At 42.0% G+C, this 22183-nt stretch overlaps 1 protein-coding gene across 6 annotated transcripts in view; it reads left to right on the top strand.

Annotated features, from left to right (window-relative positions):
• Positions 1 to 22183, top strand: part of PTCH1 (patched 1) — a 61052-nt gene that overhangs the window by 3697 nt on the left and 35172 nt on the right. For all 6 annotated transcript variants that reach the window (XM_054588092.1, XM_054588093.1, XM_054588094.1 and 3 more), the window contains exons 3-6: positions 17305 to 17494; positions 20328 to 20397; positions 20493 to 20584; positions 21982 to 22180. In XM_054588092.1, the coding sequence (XP_054444067.1) occupies positions 17305 to 17494; positions 20328 to 20397; positions 20493 to 20584; positions 21982 to 22180 (551 nt within the window). The remainder of the gene's footprint in view (positions 1 to 17304; positions 17495 to 20327; positions 20398 to 20492; positions 20585 to 21981; positions 22181 to 22183) is intronic.

Below are 22183 nucleotides of genomic sequence, written 5' to 3'. Positions count from 1 at the left end.
AAAAGAAGGGATTTATTGACCATACATGATGTTTTAGCAACAAGTTTACGGAGTACCTGTAACATCCCTAGCTCTGTGCTAGGCATTGTAAGGGACACTGAAGCATGTGAAGCACTCCTGAGCACAAATTCATGCCTTTTAAAACTACTGAAGTGGGCGGTGAAAGTAAAATGAAAAAGAAACAAAACAAAACACAACTTTCATGGAGGTAGTGAGGCAAATTAGGGCGAGTTGGAGAAAGGGGAAAGAAGGAGGGAATTCTAAGCAGCAGCTCAGAAAAGGTTCAGGCAAAGACCCAAACTGAGTGGACAGTTGGCAGTGGCGACCCCTCCAGGATGAGGGGAATAGGGTGCAATAGCTCAGGTGGGCCCTGGACATCAGGGCTGTAGTTCGAACATGTGATTGGCTAGACTGTGGGACCTATCACATGTTCTAGGACAGAGCAAGGGATGTAATGAGCAGAGGGGCCCCCAGCTCTGTCCACATGTTCACTTTCCAACATGTGAGCCAAAAAATTTGTTGGTTGTTGGTGACGGAAGATCACTTTTTGTTGTTTTGGGGAAGACTTTTAGGTAGACCTTTAATGGGTTTACAGAGAAATAATGTAATTTTATTTTAACATTGTATATTTCTAGAAGCAACTGTGTTTCTGCATTACTGCATTTTAGTTCCTGGAAGGAGGAGCAAGGTGCTTAGTAGGGTTTCCCCAGGCTCCACCTTAGTGAGAGAGTGTTAGGGACTAACACACCTGAGATGAGTCTCATTTTACCTACTTTTGGCCTCTGAGCCGTTTTCTCTTCCCTTTCTGTTTTGGCAATTTCGTGTGACCCACTGACATTTCAGCCAAATATTATCTACTCAGTACTTATTGAGCAACTACTATTACCATTTATCATTATCAGATGCCTTCCAACTCAGTAAAGTAGCTACCGTTATTATCTTTATTTTTGTTACATGATAGCTTTTATAATGTTTTATATATAAAATAACTGGATTATTGTCCTTTTTTATATGAGAGACTATGGAATCTCCATGTCAATATGACCACTCTACCTACTGACTTCAGTCTGTGATTTTCAACCCTTTTCATCTAGAGGCTCACATATACTAAAATTCTGCAGAACACCAAAAATATATCTTTTGCCAGTCTGACAAAAAAAAATAGGTATAATTTTGATTGATTTACAAAAAAATAATAATGGTAATTACTCTTTTTGCTCCAAAGTGACATTTTAAAAAATCAGGTGTCTATACTTGTACAGTATATAAGGATTTCTGGCACCAAGGATTAACTAATCAGATGCAATCTTATTATGTGATGTGACCAATAAGATGCAACATATCACCTATATATTTACAGTTCAAGACAGGCCATTCACACCAACAGCTATGCTGTGTTGGTTGTTGTCCTTTTTTTTTTTTGAATTTGACAGTCTAAGGGAAAAGAAGTCGGTGCCCCTTACTAAATAGTCAGAAATTGCATGTTTTAAAAATTCTTGCAGCACACTGGTTGAAAATCATTGACTTAAGTCATCTTGGTCTCCTGTTGCCTTGACCTCCGTTTGACATTCATTCACTCATTCACTCTATACTAGACTTTTCCCCTGTAGAAAAAGCAGCAGCTTGATAAATGCAAGGAAACTCAACCAAGGAGGCCACCATACCATTTTATAATTTTAATTTAAATTCAAAGTACAGGTCTTGTGTATGATACAGTGAGTTTACTGTTCATGTCAGCAGTAAATAGTGTGAGAATTTGATTTCAGGAATAAGAATTTTCTTCTGTTTTATACTGTAGTACAGGCAAATGAGTAACAAACTCAGAAATTAGGTTAATTTTGAACTTTAATCTCTTAAACTCCTCAGCACTATCAGCAAAGTAGTCTTGTTAGATAGTGATTTCTTAAGAGGGGCTGTAAAAGTTCTGGGTACAAACAGGGTACCTGCTACTACACTAAATACAGCAAACGATAGGGGTTGCATATTTCCCTGGTTAAAAAGCAACAGAAGAAAAGAAAGCGTAAGAGATTTTATGGGAAGAGGAATGCTGAGGGACAGTTCGGTAAGTGCTATTTTTCCTGACTTTAAAAAAATGTCATGTATGCATACACAGATGTATACATACCCACAGGCAACTGGAGGTATGTACATGTATGCACACAAATACATACATATACAGGGGTCGGCAAAAGTAGGTTTACAGTTGTCCATATGGAAAAAGACATGCAAGTTATGATTATTACAATAGCTTTATTAATTCAAAAGAGTGGCACAGTGCACTTATATACAAATCTCGTAAGTGCTCAAATTGCTGACCTTCATTATTTACACTTTCTGGTAGTCTTTGAAAATCAGTATACCTGAATTTCAGGGACCTGCTTGAGTTAGCCTCCTGAGGTAGTTGAATTCAAACTTACTTTTGCCCAACCCTGTGGACAGTTAGATAGATAGGTGATTGATTGATAGATCGATCGATCAATCTCCACTTGCCTTTGTGTTTGTGTATGTACATAGACTAACTACATGCATCCTCATATCTGCCAAAATAATGTTATCTTTTTAATGTAACCAGCAAATTAAAGGTATCCTTTGATTTAAATTTCATGCCTTTTTTAACATGCTACAATGTGCTGACCAGTATGAGCTAGATAAGGAAGATTGTCTCATTATTTATGGAATTGGTGATAAGAATTTTTTTATTCTGTTGTTAAAATGTTCAATGATTGACTTTTAAGAAACTGTAAATATACTTTAGATGTTACCTTGAGTCTTAGGTCAAGTTAAAAACGTCAAATCTAGCTCACTTGTAAATGGAGTTTGGTAAAAGAATGACGTAGTGGACATCTGCCGTTACTGGAACATGTGCCAGTGCCAGCAAGGTCCAGGGAGAGACTAATTGTTATTTCAAAATAGAAATATTCATTGAGCACATATTCTCAGTGCCTGCTCTGTTCTAGGCACTGCTCAAACGGCCAGAGAGACAGTGAAAGGCCACAGTCCCTGGCCTCAGGGTGCCTCCACCCAGCAGGCATACAGACCAGTGGCAGGACAGCCCCAAGGGAAGGGAGGCCTGAGCCAAGCACAGGGGCTGGAGAGTTAGGGGTCCTGGGGCATTGCAGGCTGAAGGACCAGGAGGAACAAAGGCTTAGGGGACAGGGGCGTATTCTCCAAGAGAACTCTCAGTGCTTGCCTTTGGTTAGAACATCAAGTGTGAAGTGAGAGCCTTAAGTCTTGAAGGTCCAGCCACACAGCAGGAAGGTCTTCAATGTGTGTAGGGCTTTGGTGGGGGGGCTGCCAGCTCTTTTTTTTTTTTTTTTTTTTAAGCCAATCTTGACTTGTCTCATGGTTTGCCACTAATTTTGTCCTCTGGTGCCCTCCCTGGTACCAGAGTACTTTGCCTGGATCTTATCCTTCTGGCACAGAAAGGAAGTGCTTTCTTTTTAGTCTTGCCCATTTCTCTGTTGGCTTTTGTTTTTGCTTAGCAATTTTTATCCTCTTGTCTCCCTTAATGTCTACTACCCCCCCCCCACCGCCCCCCACACTCCCACCTCGCTCAGATGCAAGTTTGTTGTAGCAATCCCAGAGGCAGAATGGTTATTTACATCTTTGAGCTTTTTGGTTTTTCCTCAAAGCTTGGCCAGCCCCTGAACCTTCTTTACTGCAAAAGGAAACAGTCTTGAAATGAGTCCATATTGTCTTGTGTTTGCTTATTAGCATCTCTGGAGGTCAGCATTAAGAGAGGAGGGTGTCAAGGAAGGAGCAACTAACTTTTTTTAAAAAAGTGAACTAGAACTTTTTAAAAATGCCTGCTTGAGTTTTATAAGTGCTCTCGTTTACACTACCTAGCTAGCATTATGCCTTCAGTGCTCTTGGCGGTGATAGGAGATAATTGAGCTGCACCATCCTTTCTGCTTAGAGCAAATTTTCTCACTATTGACATTTTGGGCTGCGTAATTCTCTTTTATGGGGTTGTCCTGTGCATTGTAGGATGTTTAGCAGCATCCCTGACCTCCACCCACTAGATGCCAGTAGCACCCTCTTAGTTGTGATAACCAAAATTGCTTCTAGCCATTGCCAAATGTGGGTGTCTGTGGAGGGGTGATGATGCACAAATTGTTCCAATTTAGAACCACTGGTTTAGATAATAGATTATGATCGGAAGACCCATGCAGTGCAGATGGAAGGCTTTTATTATGGTAGAGTTGTGATTGCTAATGCACTACCTGGAATGCAAAAGTTTTATTCTTTGCCTTGAATGCAGAAGTTTTATTCTTTAAGGTAATTCTTCCAATCCCATATTCACTGACCCAGGTAACTCATTTTTTATACTAATAATTTAAATTTTTGGTTTTTCTTAAAATTATATTAAAAATCAAATAAAAACCATGACAAGTTGGGAGGGGGTAGGCCATGGAAGAAAGAAAAAACTTTATATTCAATTACTTTTTCCTCGGGTGACTTAATTTTGCCAGATAGACTTTGTTGCATTTCAGCTACAGTAGGCTGAAGGTTTTAGCACGGAGATGACTTTGTAAAAAGCAGTAAAAGACACCACTGAATTTTGTTCATATTGAAATAACAGCTCCTTTTTAAGTCCACATAGCCTGTTATTAGCTTTATAGTGGTCTAGCTCTCCAGATGTTCCTGTCACAAACCACTTTTCCTCAGGTGTCTTTGCACAGCACAGCTGGAGGGACTGAGGCATGTCAGTCAGGAAGAGGTGGGATGGGTTCTGCTTTGACTGCCCCTTCCGAGGTTAATACTCAGTTTCTGCTCTCCCAGGCTGTCAGTTTGGGTGAATTTCACAAGGAACAAAAAGGCAGAATGCCATGCAGCTCCTTTCTGCTCCTTGGTTCCTTGTGTACTTTTAAAAATTAAGAATGTATTTGTTAGATCAGTATTGATTAAATTCCAACAGTGGGCACACATGTATAGGTGGAAGCAGTTGTGGTATTTCTTTTGTTTCTGGAGAAAGACAATTAAAACTGTAACTGCTTTAAAAATATCAAAAATTTTTTTGACCCTGTGAGTCTTCCCTATCTCTCCACTGCCTGCCACTCGTAACCTCCAACAAGTTTAGAAGCCACTTTGGGTGATGGGGTGTTTCAGATGCACGCAGCACCACTGGGAGGCCCCAGAAGATGACAGCTTCCAGATGTACGAACTGCCGGATCCCGTTTGTTTGGATTATGCGCCACAGCTGATGGCGAGATTAACGCTGGCTGGACAAGCTATGGGAGATTTGTCTGTTTTCCACAATGCCATGTTTATATTTCATTGGGATTTCTCCTTCAAAGCTGACCTCCTCATGACCCCGGAGCTCTGTCCACTCAGGCTGAGCTGTAACTTGTCTGCCCTTCTTCTTGTGTTGCGGGGGTTCACAGTTCTCCAGCAGAAGGGGCTGCTTCTGTGCTGCCCCCCACTTTGTTGCTGCCAGCTGTCTGCCCAGATTTAGCCACTGGAAGAGTAGTCTGTTCTGCTGGGGCTGGGTAAGTGCACGGATTTGTGTGTGCATTTGATTTTAAAAGGTTTTTGGCTTTTAAAACAGGTATGGAAATATCTTTAAATTATTTTAAAGGGGACCAGATTTTTAATAGAGGCCACTTTGCAGAAATAAAGTATTTTAACTCAGAATTCTTTTGACAATACTTTGAAAAAAAAAGTTGAGAGACTTACAGCTATATGAGAATAATCATCATACCCATATGACTTTATTACTATAACATCATCTCCTTTGCCCCTCACTGGCTCCCAGAACCCTTCTGCTTCCTACATTCTCCCTTATTCCACGCCTTCTATTCCTTTGTTTATCTTCGCCTCTCTCCTCCCTATTCTTTCTCTCCCTCCTGCCCTTCCTTCTACCCACCTATTCCTAAACTGCCCAACTCATTTCCTCCCAGTAGATATCTGGAATGACTAGTGTAAAATCTGAAATAGTAGAAAAGCTGGTTGATCACAAACTAACAGGGAATAATGTATTATTTTGAATGCTAGATGCAGAGCTACCATCTGCATCATGTGGGGTTCCTGTCTTGCTGAACGCTGGTTCCAAGACCATACTCTTTGATGGGGTCCTGTCAGCAGACATGCTCCCCCTGTTGAAGAATCATGACATTTTTATGAAATTTTGCAGTAAATTTAGAACCCACTGACAAGTGGAGTGTGAAATAAGACTCGGTCCCCTGTGCTTTATGTGTCCTATGGTATATGGAGGAATTGGGACGCCTGGAGCAGTTCTGAGGTGGTAACAGAAACATAAACATGATATTCCAACCCAGGCTCACTACTTCAGGCCTTGTTGGATGGAACTACCACCAAAGCCCTGGGGACTGGAGCTTGGATAGAGATACAGAAGGACAGATTTCTGTATCCAAATTTTGGCCAACTCCACAGCATTAGGTGGTCCATCCACATGAGGTCCTAGAGAGCAGAGGGTTTTGCTCATGAATGTACTTCTGGCAAGTACTTCAGAAGGAGGAAGCTCCTTGGTGTTTTGTTTTTTATTTTCCTCAGTGGAAACCTTCCTTGACTGTACACAGATATTATCAGGGTTATGAAAATAGAAATAATTTTATTACTTGTTCTTTGCTTCCAAACTCTGAAATTGGGTGCTTTATGGTAATACTAGATTTTTTTCCTCTTAAATTGGATTTAGGGTTTGTTTTTTTTTTTCTTTACACTGAAGTCTTTTTTCCTACAAGTTCCTTAAAGTTTCACAGAGATCATTAGCCTTCCAAAACAGTAGACTGCCGCCATTAGGAAATTGCTCAACTGTTGTGGAGATGCATCCGGTCCTCAATCACTTAAAGACTAAGACTATTTTGTTATATTTGGACTTAGAGCATGGTTGGAAAAAACAGTCGTCATGTGTTAGGGAAACTGCATCATTGGTGGGCAGTCAGGTACCTGCTAATGAATGACAAGTTTGTTGTTGGAGAGATTTATAATGTGGAGCCTGGACCTTATTTCTAATCCAGAAGCCCAGGTGTGAGTTGGTCTAAATAGTCCACACTGCATATGGGTCCCAAAACACCAACTGGCTATGATGGCGAAGCTAGTGCGAGGCAGGTCTCCATGCCACAACACAAGCTTCATTGGCTATTGTTAGTAAGGATAAATTAACAAGCATGGGAGTTTTCAGTTACTGATGAAATGTGTTACAGAAGTAAGCAAAAGGAACTGGAAGTGGGCTTTGTTAAGTCAATGTGCATGATTTTTTCCCCTTAAATCATTGCTTAAGGGCTTCTGGCCCCTAGCTCAGGAATCCTGCCCAAAAATGCCAGATGTATTACACAGTCAAGTACTGCAATGTAAACACTGCTCTGTGCCATGAGGCAGGGTGGTCCATCTCCTATTTAAGAAGAGGGAGCAATTGGGAGGGAATGAGGGGGTAAGCCCTGTGCTCTGCAGTGGGTACAGTAGTGGTCCTGTTGTTTGTTTTTGGCTGCACTGTCAAGATTTGGAACTACAGATGAATTAATGCTTTGGACTGGCAAAGAAAAGCGACTTGAATAGGGATGCCAGAGAGAGCAAGATGTGGCTTGGATAACATTGCTTCTTTGGGTCAGATAAGTGTATCAGATGTTGAACAGAATTTGGAGGGGGGGGGGTTCCGAGAGTAAAAAAGCTACTGACTTCGTAGAAGGATCAGTGAACATCACCCTTTTCATCTACTGTGAGTGAAATTGAAAGTTGAGCAAAGCAAGTAGAGGAGAGGCCAGCTTCCTTCAGGACCCCCTCCTGTGTCTAAGAAAGCCTTTTGGATTGGTGCACCTTCTGTATATAAACCCTAAATGTATCACATAGCTGCTCTGCTGTTTTGTAGCACTGGGGGGTTGCCCAAAATATGTTGCTAAATAATGGCCTTTCAGTTTCTAAATTTAAATAAAGAATCTACTAGTAATGACCACATGGCGGTGAGAAAGTAATGGCACTTAGGGCCACCCCTCCGGTAGAATGAATTCAAGGAAATTGTGGTACTTAGACATTATCTGTACATCTAAATCATCTAATACTAGGTAGCTCTTAGATAGACTGAATTCAGGGTTTTTAAAAATTAATATAAAGGTACATTGTGAGTTAGGAGGAAATGGAGTTTCAGTTTGAATTTGGATAATTGTTAAAATAATCTTCAAGAACAGTATCCTGATTTAAGAAATCAATTCTGTAGTATGATCCAAGAAAATTGCTTTAAAAAACAGTGATGATAAAAATAGGAATTTTGAAATTAAGGAAATTGTCTCTTCCCCCAGCCATCACTTTGTTTTCCTACTTGAATTCTCCCATCGTCCCCACCCCTTTTCCCTGATTTCCTTTGCTCCTTTAGTGCAGAAAACTGCAAAATGGATGTAGATATCAAACAGTGTATTTTTAAATAGGGGATTTCTAAGAGAGAATAACAAAAGAATTTTCCCAACTGCCAAAGAAATTCTCTCTTACCTGATTTTCCCCCATGATGTATACACATTATTGTAATAAGTTTTAAAAACAACAAATATGAACCATCATTTCAGTCTACACATGATCCAGGACAAAAAAATTGCACATGTTTAATACCTTGCTTAATTGCAAACAAGGCTTAGAATTTGAGAGAATTTGGATTAGGACTAAATATCTATTAACTGTTCTTTCTAGAGATTTGGGGAATAGGATGACCCTCCCCCCCCCTTTTTTTTTAAATAGGCTACAGTTTCACATGGCTCCCAAAAGAAATCTCTCTCCCTTTTTGTTTCCCACACCAATTGATTTATCATTTTGCTTGCAAGCAGATCCAGAATGTTAGGGCAAGAACACACTCACTTTTTTCTCGTAACTTTTTTGTTGTGGACCGAAACCAGTTGACTTGAATAAATTTTTCTGAGGACTGAATGTAGCCAGCAACGTGGAAAAATCTTGCCATTCAGGGCCGTCTGAATGTACATTTCAGCCACACAGTAAGCTGCATTGGTAGGCACTGGACTGCTAAATACAACCATTTTTCGCAGCAGCGAGTTAGACAGGTGATTAGCATAATTAGCACCGAGCAGCTATACATATGGTAATGCTGAGTGTGTAAATGCCAGCTGCGGTGTAAAATTTATGTCAGGGGTCGGCAGGGCTGTGCGAAAGTATTGTGTTCCAGCTGCAGGTCAGGGCCGCCAAAGCTTACCTCCTTTTCTCTTGTTGGTGAATACGCCAAACAGAAGAGAAAGACAGAAATATAACAGATACGGCTTTGATGGAACAGCCCAGTTCTGTGCAAGAGGGCCTGTTCTATAAAACACACGCACATATGCACACACTGGCACGCACTTGCAGAAATCCCATTACTTTAACCAAAAATTGTGTTTACTTCATGCAGGGCCCACATGATCAGTGACGGGATGGGGACTTTGGGTAGGTGAATGGGTCAAATGGTTTCCTGGGAGCATGACTTGCAGAGCTGTGCTTCTGTTTTTCTCCCCATCCTCCCACCCCCTCCCCCATTCCCTTCACTGCTCCTGCCCACACTGTTTTCCTTCAGATTGAAGGGGAAGGGGATCCCCACTGGATGGGATAGTATTTGTCCTTTAGAAGAATGGGAACTGTTGGAGGAGGCATTGGTTCACCTTGAACATAATTTAAGGTTGCAACAGTGAGACTCTTCCCAAACTGCTTAACTCGTCTTGCCGAAGGGCTGAAAGTTTCTCTGTGCTTTGTGGCAGCCATGCTCACCATTTTACCTATCATCATTGGACTCATTAGATGAGAAAAGAGTCACATAGATTTCTGGTTTGAAAGGAGAACGGTCTAGAATGGCTCACACTCTTGGAAACGCACAATGGAGGAATTTATTACTATGACAAGTTCATGCATTTTTGCACTTGAATCATTTTTTCGTTCCATATCCCCATCAATACCCCTCACCCCCTTTGCTGGGTGTCCGTAAGGATTGGTGGTGACAGAATATAGTTCACACCACCATTGACCTGGTGATGAAACTTCCTCACGGCAGCAGGGGGTCCTTATGCATCAGTCTCTAATCCAGTTAATCCTGATGGCAACAAAATCTTGAAAGTGGCCCCCAGTGACTTCTCCCCACACTAATGCAGAGGCCAAGGACCAGTTGTGGGAGACAAGTTGGGCAATCCTGGTGTTTCACAGGCGCAGGAGCCTGTGCCCTGCATTTGAAGGTGGGGGAGATGGGGACTTGCGCTGTCTTCTCCCCCCCGTGCGTGCCTAAGTAGGATGCCACTGAAAAGAGCCCCAGCGGGACAAAGGCAAGAAGACTGTTGAGAACAGAGAGGAGAGGTGATGTCAGCCCCACAGAAGCTAGGAGGAGGGAACTGGGGTTAATGTTATGCAACAGCCTGAATGCTCTATAGAGACCTCATTGCCCTGCAAGCATTTGAGTTTTGTTGTTATTGGCTTGTTTTCTGTTTATTTTTTTAATAAAGACATTAGTAGGCCTTAACTAAAAACTTAGACCTTGATAACAGCAAGCTGTCTTTAGTCCCTGGGTGTTGCTTCCTGGTTCAACATTCCCTCTGAGTGAGCCTGCTGTGTTGGACCCTCCTGTGCCTGTTCACCTCCTGCAGAAAGACAAGCTTGGGTGTGCATCTGCTTGTTTGTAGCACTAGAGCATTCAAGTGAAAATCATAGTAGGACTTGGGGACAGTTCACAACTGGGCAGGTAGGCAGTTACGGATAGGGCAGAGCTCTGCTTTCCTGTGTCCTGCCAGCAGCCAGGAATGTCGTTAGGTCTGCAGGCTGTGAATTCACCAGGCCTGCTTTAGGTCGCATCGACTGCAGTCCTCACTTGCACAGCAAGTCACCAATGAAGAATGAGCCTCCTGACAGATGCAGTGTCATCTTGGGAGCTGGTGGCCCTGTAAGAAATACTGAGAGGTGAGGAGGACTGTTGCAGGAAGCAGGTCGAGTGCAGGCAGAATGCTAGGGTGACCTGATCGTGTCCGACAGGGCGAGCGATTGGCTTCAGGGAAGGCCATTCAGAGGAAACAGCCTGGGCTGTAACAGATGGCACCACAAACAGCTGTTGTGGGGGCTTGCAGCAGACGCATACTCCAAACAATCCTCCAGGAACTTCCCCTGCACCCCCCCCCCCCCGCCCTGCCACCCCATCCCCATGGAGAGGGGTAGGGATGTGTCCTGTGCTCTTGTCTTGTTTTTGTGGTTTTCATCTCACTGGGCTTCCTTCATGAAGGCAAATTCTCTTTGGGCTATCTGATTCTAGCATTTTCCCATGGCAACACCCAAGGGCACAATCCCACAAGGAGAAAAACAGCCTAGAAGCTTAAGCAGCAGTTGGCTAGTCATGAATAAAAGAGATGGGTGGAAGAGTGACTAAAACTCACAGGCTAGGAGTTTTCAGCCAATTGCCCAAATTACTGAATCTTCATTTTTTTCAAGTTAGAAAATGAGCCGGTGTTCATAATTTTGCAGTTACACCCTTTTAGAGATTTGTACTTTTTTCACCTTCACAATAACTAATCACAACATTGAAAGAGGGACCCGAAGTAACTAAAGGGGGAAAAAAATCTCTAGCCGTCTTGTTAGATAATTCATGGGAATTAATCAAATGCAAATGCTACGCTTGCATATACACAGACCCCATTTTCCTAATTGGACTCTGAGTGGGTACTTTTCAGGCTGAAAGGGTCATTTGTTTTGACTGATTGACTTTTTGAGGCTTTGGGGAGAATTAATATCTTATTCAGATGACTGCCTGTTCCCAAGACTCGGTATTGAGGCTGTTCATTCATTTATTCACCCGACACACTAAGTATGCCCCCCCCACCCCCCACCCCGTGAGCCTGGTGCACTGAGGTGAGTGGGCAGCAGACAGTGCCTCCCTGAAAGGACTTGGAATTTATTGGGAAAAATACTTTGGTTGGTCACCCAGATTATCTTTTTGTGGATCACAATAAGCTTTTGCAAAAAGCTTTTTTTGCATGAATGCCACAGGCATGTATTAAGCTCTCTGCAGAAGGCTGTGTGTGCTAAGGAAGGATATAGCAGAGAACATCATGAAGGGGGCGTCTCTGGTCTACCATGGGTTGGAATAACATGGGCCCACCTGTGGACCCCAGCATGGAATGGCGGTTCACCTGTGCTAGCTAGCCCTCTTCAACTGGGAAAACCATACTTGGGTTTGGTTTGGGGAGGAAAGGATCAGCAGAGCTTGATCAAGAACAGCTTTGCGACAGCATGGATGGAACTGGAGAGCATCATGCTAAGCGAAATAAGCCAGGGGGCGAAAGACAAATACCATATGATCTCACCTATAAGCGGAACCTAACCAACAATGCAAAGATGCAAGGAAAATATGACCAGCAACACTGAAAGGAAAAGAAATCAACAGAGACAAGAGGGAGGGGGGGGAGCAGAGAAAGGGAAGGGAAGGGGAAAGTCAAGGAACATATAGCAAGGACTCATGGACAAAACCAAAGGGGAAGAGCTGAGGGAGGGAAGGTGGGAGGGGGCAAGGGAAAGAGGTGGGGGGGAGGCAGAGACAAATGTATTTAAAAAGTAAATAAATTAAAAAAAAAAAAAACAGCTTTGCAGAAGTGATGCTCTTTAACCTACTTCTTTCAAAGAATTCGTTCAAGCCTCAGATTTCTGGAGAACAAGACGGTTGGCATTTGCAGATAAAGAGGCTTAGGGCTACTTGTTCCCTGTGTGTCCTCATCTCTCTGCCCATCTGGGACCAGAAAGAAAATGGGGCCTATCCGCTGCCACCCATGGGGCTCTACTTGCAAAACTATCCCCTCAGCGATGGTGAAAAATCTGGATGCAACTTTGCCCTGTGTAATACTTTCATGTATTCTAAGAGATCTTGCTATGAGCCTCCTATAGTCTGGTGTGCGGGATTTGGTGCTCTTAGACTTGTATCCTCTGCTGGTGCTCAGAAGCCACAAGACTCGAAGGGCAGGTGGACTCAGGGTTACAGGGTTGATTCTGCCTCCTGTAACCGGGGTAGCCAACTCTGTAGTCACCCAAACGCTGCAGCTATACCTTCTCCTCTGTGATATGCAGATCCATACATACCCTGCAATAAATGAATAAATGAATGGACACCTCAGCTACTGGTTAAGGGTTTGGGAAATTTCACATTATTGTTGAGGTTTAACTGTATCATGGACTCACCTCAAATCTCAGTACCAGAGGTGGAAGGGCTGGCACTCCGAACCCCCTGGTCTTCTGCTCCCCATTCTCATCACCTGTCCAGTCCAGTTTTTCCCAATTTGATGGGGGAGTGGCACTGAGCAAAATATTTATAAATAAGTACATAATGAATTCAAAAGGGCTTTGCAGGTGGAAAGCACCACACATGTATTAAGGTTATTTTATGTCCCAGGATCCTGAGATGACTTTTTTCTGAGCCTTGTTCTAAGAGGATGGTTCTTATTTTATTGGAGAATGAAAGGAATGTGAGGACTCAGAATATGATAGAGATGCATGTTATTTTTGCATTGAGCTTATTTTTAATTGATATTCCCACCAAGTAGCCATCAAATGTTTTCATGTGTTTTTCTCTTGTCACGTAGAAATCTTTAATTATACATGTTTACTCCAGAAAAATTAAAAAATAGAGATAAACCCAAAAATGGGAAGATGACTAGTACACATAAAACCACTACACAGCAATCATGGCTGTTTACATATCTATCAGTATTCCTACATCTGCATCATAAATACCAGATCTTATGGTTCATTCTGCTCAGTAGTCAAAAATGACTATGCAGTATTTTATGAACATTCAATTATTTTAAAAATAATAGAGGGAGTCTTTGATCTTGAAAGAGATGAAAATCATTTTCCCCAGATCACACCCGTAATTTCAGTCCCTTGAAATGGATTCTGTGGGGCTTTCCGAAAGCCAAGCTTCACACTGGTGCGTGATAAAGAAGCCATCAATGTAAGGAACAGCTTTGGTTGTCACTCAGCTACGATTTAGGACAGGAGCATGTGCTGAGGTAGCAAGTCAGGTGACTCCATAAAATTGAGCTGTCCAGAGGATTTCCCCTTTCTGGTAGCTTGTTCCAGAGCACCCTGGGTGAGTAGTGATGTAAGATCACAGAAACGCCGTGTAGTTTATGGCACAGGTACACCTGAGAAGGAGCTAAGCGTACCTACCATTGCAACCAAGTGAATGACATTGTCATGGTGTCGCCAAGTTCCAGCCACACTCGCCTCCTTTCTCTCCCTGCAGAAGCCAAACCTGAGGGCTTTGCAGTTGCCAGCTCCTCTGCCCAGAACACTCTTCTCCCAGCTCTTCAAAGTTACTTCCTTTGAACTCTTCCTTGTCCACTTCATTGGAGCTGGTCTGCTCTTACCCTACCACCCAGTAACTCAAAAGGCATCACTATCTTCCTTTCCTCCATGACACTTGTCATGCCATGAGATTATTTTATTGCTTTGCTTGTCTGTGGCGTGTTTGCTTCACTGACCAGGGAGCCTCTGGAGCGAAGAGCACTCTGGTGCAATCCACCACAGCACCCATGGCATAGCACACAGCGCACACCCCTAAACGCCCAGCAGGTGAACAAATGGTGTTAGGACCATTTGTCGAGTAAAGTCGATGTCAACTAAACTTTTTTAAAAAAAATTGCTGAATAGTTTTGCAAAAATAATTCCTGTTTAGTTAAATATAAGGTGAAATGTTAAGCAGAATATGGCCACGTAATATGTAAAAATAAATGGAATTTAATAATAGTCAAAGGTAGGAAGCAGCATAAGTGGTTGAGGAAGCTTTAGAATTCAGGGTCTTTCAACTACAGTTGCTCAGTCCACCTAGATAATAGTCTTACCTTGGGTGAAACTGGTTGTCTCATTAGCAAAATGAGCAAAGAGATGGAAGAAAAAAAAGGTTTCAATTCCAGAGACCTGAAAATGTACACCTTTATTAAAATGCGTGCGTTTATTTAAATATACATCTTGAAACATCTAAAAAGGTGACATTATGAGCCCCTGAGGTACATTTTATTTTATATCTTGTAGGAAATAGCATCATTTCTGAAATCACCTGTAATAAAGTAATTGATCTATTATGAGATTTGGCCTGGAAGAGTGTAGTCCAAGTTGTCAGTTGCAGGAATTTTGCATCTGATTTTTCCTGTGTGTGCTCCTCCCTGGGGTCGTCATCTTCTTGGTTATAACTTCAGGCCGCTGCTCTGCTAATAAGGTTGGGAAGAGAGGCCTGTGGGCCTGTTCTGTTTGTTTTTACCTTAAGGTCTTAAGTCACCTAAAGTTTTCAGCTTCAGTAAAGGTAAAAGGAAGGACAACTTTTGTTAGCAGAATAAGAAATCCTGTGCTAGCCAATGTTTGAGGAGGCTGGTGCAAATATAAATGATTTATAGGTGTGGGGCAGTGGTGTCACAGAGCCAGAGAAAAAGGGAAGAGGCTGAGCTTTTTTCCAGAAAGGCTATTTGGAGCTCCTTGGTGTGCTGTAGCTTTTCAGAAGTGACCTCTGGGCTAATAAATGACTTTTTAGCCTCAAACTACTTTTCTGTCTCTTGAGAAGGTGGGATTGAGTGTAATTCAGCTCACTAGTTAATTGGTTATAGTAAAGCATTGTGATTTCTGCCAGAGGAGCCAAAGCATCCTGAAAAGGGCCTGTAGCATTATGTAAATTGGTCCTGAATTGCAAGTTGTTTCCTACGTTTTCCTGTGGTCTTTCTTGAACTTCATATTGATGGCACACTCCTCCGTAATACCCTAGGGCATTTGTCAAACTTCTGCTGGAGAAGTCTTAATTCTTTAGGTAGGTCAATAATTTCCCTTCCCGCCTATCTCCCCTTCCCCACCCCCTCCCTCTCTCTGACTGACACACACAATCTTTTGGACCTCACCTCACGGAGTTCCGAGGTGGCCTGGGCCATCTGCAGGAACCTGCCCAGATGACCTTGCTGGTTTGTAAATCTGTTCTCATTTTCCTATTGAGGGCATTATTTGCTGTTTAGCCTGCCCTCTTGTTTATAAAATATGCCAAAAGAACTAAACAACCCTCAGTTCCCAGTACTCATTTGCTTGCCCGAACAAAATGTTTATGTCCTTGAATACTAAACCTCAAGAAAAAGGATTCTTCCTCGTGGGAAATCTGCAGTGATCACTGAAGGCTCTTTCTGAACAATACAGCTGAAGGCCTGCCCCTAGGCGAACACTCACTATCAGTGCCTGTAGGCACTCTCAGACTCACTCTGGGCCCTGGAGAATGTGTAGGGAGGAGGCTCTAGAATTCTCTGTTTGCTGCTGCTCCCAGCCCCTTCTCTCACAGCCCCCTTCACTGCATGGGATCAAAGCATCCTCCAGAGTTTTACCTCATAACTCGGCTCCCCACACGCCTGCCCCATTGAGAAATGAAACACAGCCATACTTCCTAGCCAGGTGCAGCATTCTGAGCCTGGCTTGTTTTAAGACCGTAACTGAAATACAACCTAGAACCTGAGGAAGACAAAAGTAGTTTGCAGCAACGTCACTGTGCCCAGTGGCACTGGCCTCCAGCACGCCAGGCTTTTGCTGCCTTCTGGGGTGTAGGGGTGGTGCTGGGGCAGAGGTTCTGGCTTCGTCCGTAGGTTCAGAATTACCCAGGGAGCTCCCAGAACACAGATGGCTCAGCCTGGCACCTATTTTTTCTGGATGCTCACCAGGTGAGGCTGATAGAACCAGGTTCCAGGGCCTGCCCAAGACACCTACTACGGCTGATATATTTGGTTCCTCTCCAGCAGGGTTTCTCTGAGTGCATCTGACTCGGGTCCCCATATTCATTTTCTCCTGGCAAGTATTTTGCTGAATACACATTTGTCACCTTTCCTTGTTTCTTTTCCTACAAGGAGAAGCATTAACTTGTTACCTTTGCCAGATTATTTAGGAGAAGGGTGTAAATTGAAGCCATTTATCTTGAAATGTGCTGTAGGGATTCATTGTTTATACAAATGAAAGAAATTGTAACAGCGGTATCTGGTCTGGTCTGGTCTGCAAGGAAAAGATGCCTCAAGTTTTCTGGGCTCCTACCCCCTTTCTACATACAGTACTTTAGTTAGAAGGTGCACAAAGCACTCATGGGTTAGGTTTCCACGACACATGCATTAGATTAGGTTTGTGTATGACAGGGTAGTCCTTAATGGTTTTAGTGAGTATTTTTTCTGTTTATTATTGGTAAAGTTAAACATTGCTCATAACAATAGCATGACTTACTCCTCAAACATCAGCCACACATTTTTATAACCACAGTTTATCATGTGTCCTCTGCTTCTCAATGAAGTAGCAGATAAAACATGAATTTGGAGATTTTGCTGTTCTAATTGAAACTTGTGTGTTTGTCAGTTGGTGGACGAGTAAGTCGTGAATTAAATTATACTCGCCAGAAGATTGGAGAAGAGGCTATGTTTAATCCTCAACTCATGATTCAGACTCCGAAAGAAGAAGGTGCTAATGTCCTGACCGCAGAAGCACTCCGCCAACACCTGGACTCGGCACTCCAGGCCAGCCGGGTCCACGTATACATGTACAACAGGTAAGGGGTGGGGTGAGGCTGCTGGCCTTAGGGCCCTTTATTTTAGTAAATAAGACTGTCCTGGAAATACACGTGGGGTGTTAGTTCAAATAGCATTTTAACGAAATGATTTTTTTTTTTTTTTTAGTCTTGATTCATTTCTAGAGTTTGGTAACCAGTCAGATTCATGATTTTGCAATGTATTTTCAGTAGGGATTTTGGCACTCTACCCAAATGCATATGATCCTTAAAGCAGCCCTTGGGTGGCTATACTCCTATTCTGAAGATGTTTCATTACCTAAAATGTTTTTAGAACAGTTAGATTTTGAATTGCCTTTGGCCAACTAGCAAGGAATAAGAATAGACCTGACAGTTGTTGCTTTGTGTCAGAAAGCGAAGAGGAGGTTGAGCATCTATAGCGAATTCCTGCTGACAGGTAGGTGGAATAATGTAAACTCATACACAGCTTTACAAAATATCACCCTTAGCTTCATAGCTAATTTAACAATGTTTTGTGTTAATAAAGCACAGAAAGAGTTCTGGAAAAAACTAACAGCACTTTTTCTTATCTCTCTAAACTGTGAGAGATCAAGGCAGGGCCCACATCTTGTCCATTCTTGTACAGCATTTAGGTCAGGGCAGGCACTCGGAATTTGTTGACTGACCAACCGCATGAATTGAATTTAACTGGATTTTCTCCCTGAACCGTTGAGATAACTATCACTAAACCCCATTTCCAGGGGACCACTGAGTTGACATTTATATAACTCCATCCTGTCCCCGTAGGCTTTCAACACCTCTTAACTGAGTGGTTGGCAAGTGTGATTTATTTTTCACAGAGGAGGTGAGGAAGTGGCAACATAGACATATTCAGTGGCTGGGGAGAATGAGGGAGAATAAAATGAAAATCTGTACTTGTCTCTGCTGTAACCTCAACTCTGCATGGACTTGATTGGATTGGCTCTAAGACCCATCTGGCTGCAGACAGGATTCTAGGACCCAACATGATGTGGGACAAGTCATACATCTTTAGTACATTCTTGGTTCCTCATCTGTAAACTAAGTTATGATCACGTTTGCTCTATTATTCTCAGGAGGTTCCCAGAACAAGATCAGGTACATGTATACATGAAAGAGTTTTGAAAAATGTAAGGAGATGTATTTTAGCGCTTTTGTCAGGCAAACTTGGATGGAGAGCACATCCCAGCTCTTACCAGCGCAGCCCTCCCAGTCTGTCAGGAGCTTTGTAGGGAAAGCAACTAACCAGTGCAATTTGTAACATATACAAGTGGAAACGGGTGTCCTCAGGCCACTGTGAGCATGCCAGCTGCATTTGTATCTGGAACCTACTTTGGAGGGGTGGAGGGGCTTGTCATTTACTTTTGGAGAAGGTGAAAGCCGCTGTACAATGAAATAACACTCTTAAGCTGAGATGAAACCAGAGAACTTTTATGTATGAACTTTTTAAAGAATACCTAGTTCAACCTATCTCATTTTGGGGTGAGAAAATTGGGAATTAGATTGATTAGAGCATCTGTCCAAGTTCATACAGTTGTTAAATAGTATAGCCAGGTTTCATGCCCTTCCTTATGTCTCCAGGCGCAGTGTTTTTTCTAAACACAGCCAGGCTCTTCTCAAGCAAGTGTAAAGAAGAGTTAATTGATCAAGTGATATTAAGTGAGGACTTAACTTGTACTAGTCTGTGTTGATGCTATATGGAATTAAATATAAACATTTACATAGATGGGTGGGTGTGGATGGATAGATGGACGAATGGATTGATAACTTGGGTCCTGCTCTCAGCAGCCGACAGTTTAATTAGGGAGAAGAAAGACATCAATATGGATAAGCATGTACACAGCCAGACAGAGGCAGTGCCCACAGCAGGTGCTCCAGGTGTCAAGCAGGAGACCTGACCACCCACTGCTCAAGAGAAGGGGGTCATTCTTAATAGCACTGGTCAAAGAAAGCTTAGCAGGAAGGTGGCGTTTTAGTGGGGTTCTGAGCAATGTATGGGCAGATTCCATGGGGGAGGAAGGCAAATCCAGAATGTTCCTTTGCGTGACCAATAAAATAGAGCAGTTTAGAAGGAGTTTTTTTATTTCTGTTTTTTTTTTGTCTTGGATTTCCCTCCCCTACCATTTCTAAATTTTCTTTTTTCCAGTTAGACTTATCTCCCTAAAGACATGGACCTATATAGCACTCTTCAAGGGATGCCAGAACTCTGTAATAATACTTATATGATAGCTAAAAGGTAACTGTAGGTCAGTATATTTAATATCATTTCTATAGGACAAGAAGGGAAGACTATAAAGTGGGAAATGGACCTACCGGGCATTGTTTACAACACCGATACACGGTTAAGAGTAGGAAAGTTCATTCTGAACACTGTTAATAAGGCCATTATCTGCCAGTAAAAAAAAAAAAAAGGCAGTACTATTTTCTCACCTGAATATATGTTAATATGTTATAAGCCTGACTGATTTAGTCCCCAATTATATTGAATTTGTGATAATTCAACTCCAAATTATTTGCCCTGAAGCTGTTTAATGTATGTGGAAAAGCAGATTAATAGTGTAAACAAGATTATTGGGAGAATACTAAAAAAATCAGGACTTCTCAAGTACTTTGATGGCATTCATTTACATAAACACCCACATGTTAATTACAGTTGAGTATTATCTACTCATTAAAGCAAGCTTGTTGGGTCTCTGTTTGGCAAAAGCTCTGCTCGGTTTGACATACTTAAAAGTGATCGAAATTGTGGTTCTTTCTATATGTTCTATAGTTCTAATTCTGCATGGATTTCCTTACTTTATTACAATGAGGAATTTTTGTCTCTGCCCTTTCCCAGGCAGTGGAAATTGGAACATTTGTGTTACAAATCCGGAGAACTTATCACAGAAACAGGTTACATGGATCAGGTATATTTTCTTTTGGTTTACAAAGAAAATTCTAAAAAATGCTCCAGTGGTATGCATTAGCCTAATGCATGGCCTATCCTTTTTAACTTTGACAGATAATAGAATATCTTTACCCTTGTTTAATTATTACACCTTTGGACTGCTTCTGGGAAGGCGCCAAGTTACAATCTGGGACAGCATACCTGCTGTAAGTGTTATGATCTTGTTTCCTGATGTCTGTGATTTCTAAGCTCTAGAATGTTTCTGATGGTATTTTATCATTGGTTATTCTGTTTCAGTTTTGAACAAGAAATAAAAACATTGAAATTCCGTGTGCATTTTTTGAGTGAATAGTTGGGGGAAGGGGGTTTCAGCAGAATATTTTTCCTCTTTTCAAAAAAAAAGTTCTGTAGGCATCATTAAATTTCATTCACTTTTACCAGTCTATTTATATGCAAATAAAAATGCAAATGGTTTCAGAGTATGTGTGATTTTTAACTCTTTAAAATGTTTGCAGTTTTGCAGACCGCACTCAAGCTTATCTGTAAGGAGGGAATTTATTAGTTGGTACATGTCAGAGCTAAATATTTTGAGTTGAAGTTCAAGATCTTCCCATGGAGTAAAATGCTAACCTTTTTTGGATCACATTAATGACATATAAGGAGGAAATCTGCTATCTTTCAAGGCCCTGGTAGTGAATGCTTCGGTTTAGCAGTTGGATATTTTATATACCGCATCATTTAAAGAATAATTGTTAATCAGTGTTGACATTTTCAGTTAATTATGTAAGAGTTAGTGCTTGGGTTATTGTTTCTGTCCTAGCTTGCACATATCTGCAAAAGCAATTTGCAGTGGCCATACCCTGACCTTCAGTGTACAGTTTTAGATGGGAAATAAGGGGTTTTGTGTTTTCTGGTTGGGAGATTCTGAATAATGACTTCAGCCTGGTTAAGCAGCTACAGTGTGGTTTGAACCACATAACAGGCAGCCAAAAGCCTTTCTGGTCTGTCAACAGCACAAATTCAAAAGTGAGTGTGGGGGGAAGTGGCCTTGATGGCGGCGATGGCAGAGGCAGCAGGGGCTTATGGGGTTGACTGCCAGGCTGTCAGAGGGAGCTCATAAGCATGGGATTATTATAGGTAATGGAGATCAAATATTCTGATCGATGACATTTACAAAGCAGTTATTAGGCCAGCAAGTGCTAATTTGATATTGTGATTCCCTCTTTTTTTTCCCCCTCTTAATTTTGAATCTCAGTCTTCTGTTTAGAAGCCTCACTGGCTAATTTTGTTTTTAGGTATTAAAATACAAGGTATCAGCAAGGAAAGATTCTTTGTGCCTTCATTCATTTATTAGCTCTTTGCTTGCCACCTTCGTCGATTGAAATAATTCATAGGAATTATTTTCCTGACTTAAGTTTGCATACAGATAGACCCAAAAGGTGCATTTGTTCTTTATGGCGGGATCCCAGAATGGCAGCGTTATTTCAGTACCAAGAAAGCCTCTTGTAATTGCATGTAGTACGTGCACTATATGCCGCCTTATTATTTTACTAAGCATTTGGAAGCCTCTTTTCATTGTCTTGCCTCCTAATTTCTTTCACAGAGGTAAACCTCCTTTGCAGTGGACAAACTTTGACCCTTTGGAATTCCTAGAAGAGTTAAAGAAAATAAACTATCAAGTGGACAGCTGGGAGGAAATGCTGAATAAGGCTGAAGTTGGTCATGGTTACATGGACCGGCCCTGCCTCAATCCTGCTGATCCAGACTGCCCTGCCACAGCCCCCAACAAAAATGCAACCAAAGTG

Source organism: Pteronotus mesoamericanus, unplaced genomic scaffold (genome assembly GCF_021234165.1).
Source record: "Pteronotus mesoamericanus isolate MK-2021 breed Mesoamerican mustached bat unplaced genomic scaffold, CSHL_Meso_final scaffold_125, whole genome shotgun sequence".
Classification (NCBI taxonomy): domain Eukaryota; kingdom Metazoa; phylum Chordata; class Mammalia; order Chiroptera; family Mormoopidae; genus Pteronotus; species Pteronotus mesoamericanus.
This window is presented reverse-complemented; position numbering and strand designations above follow the sequence as displayed.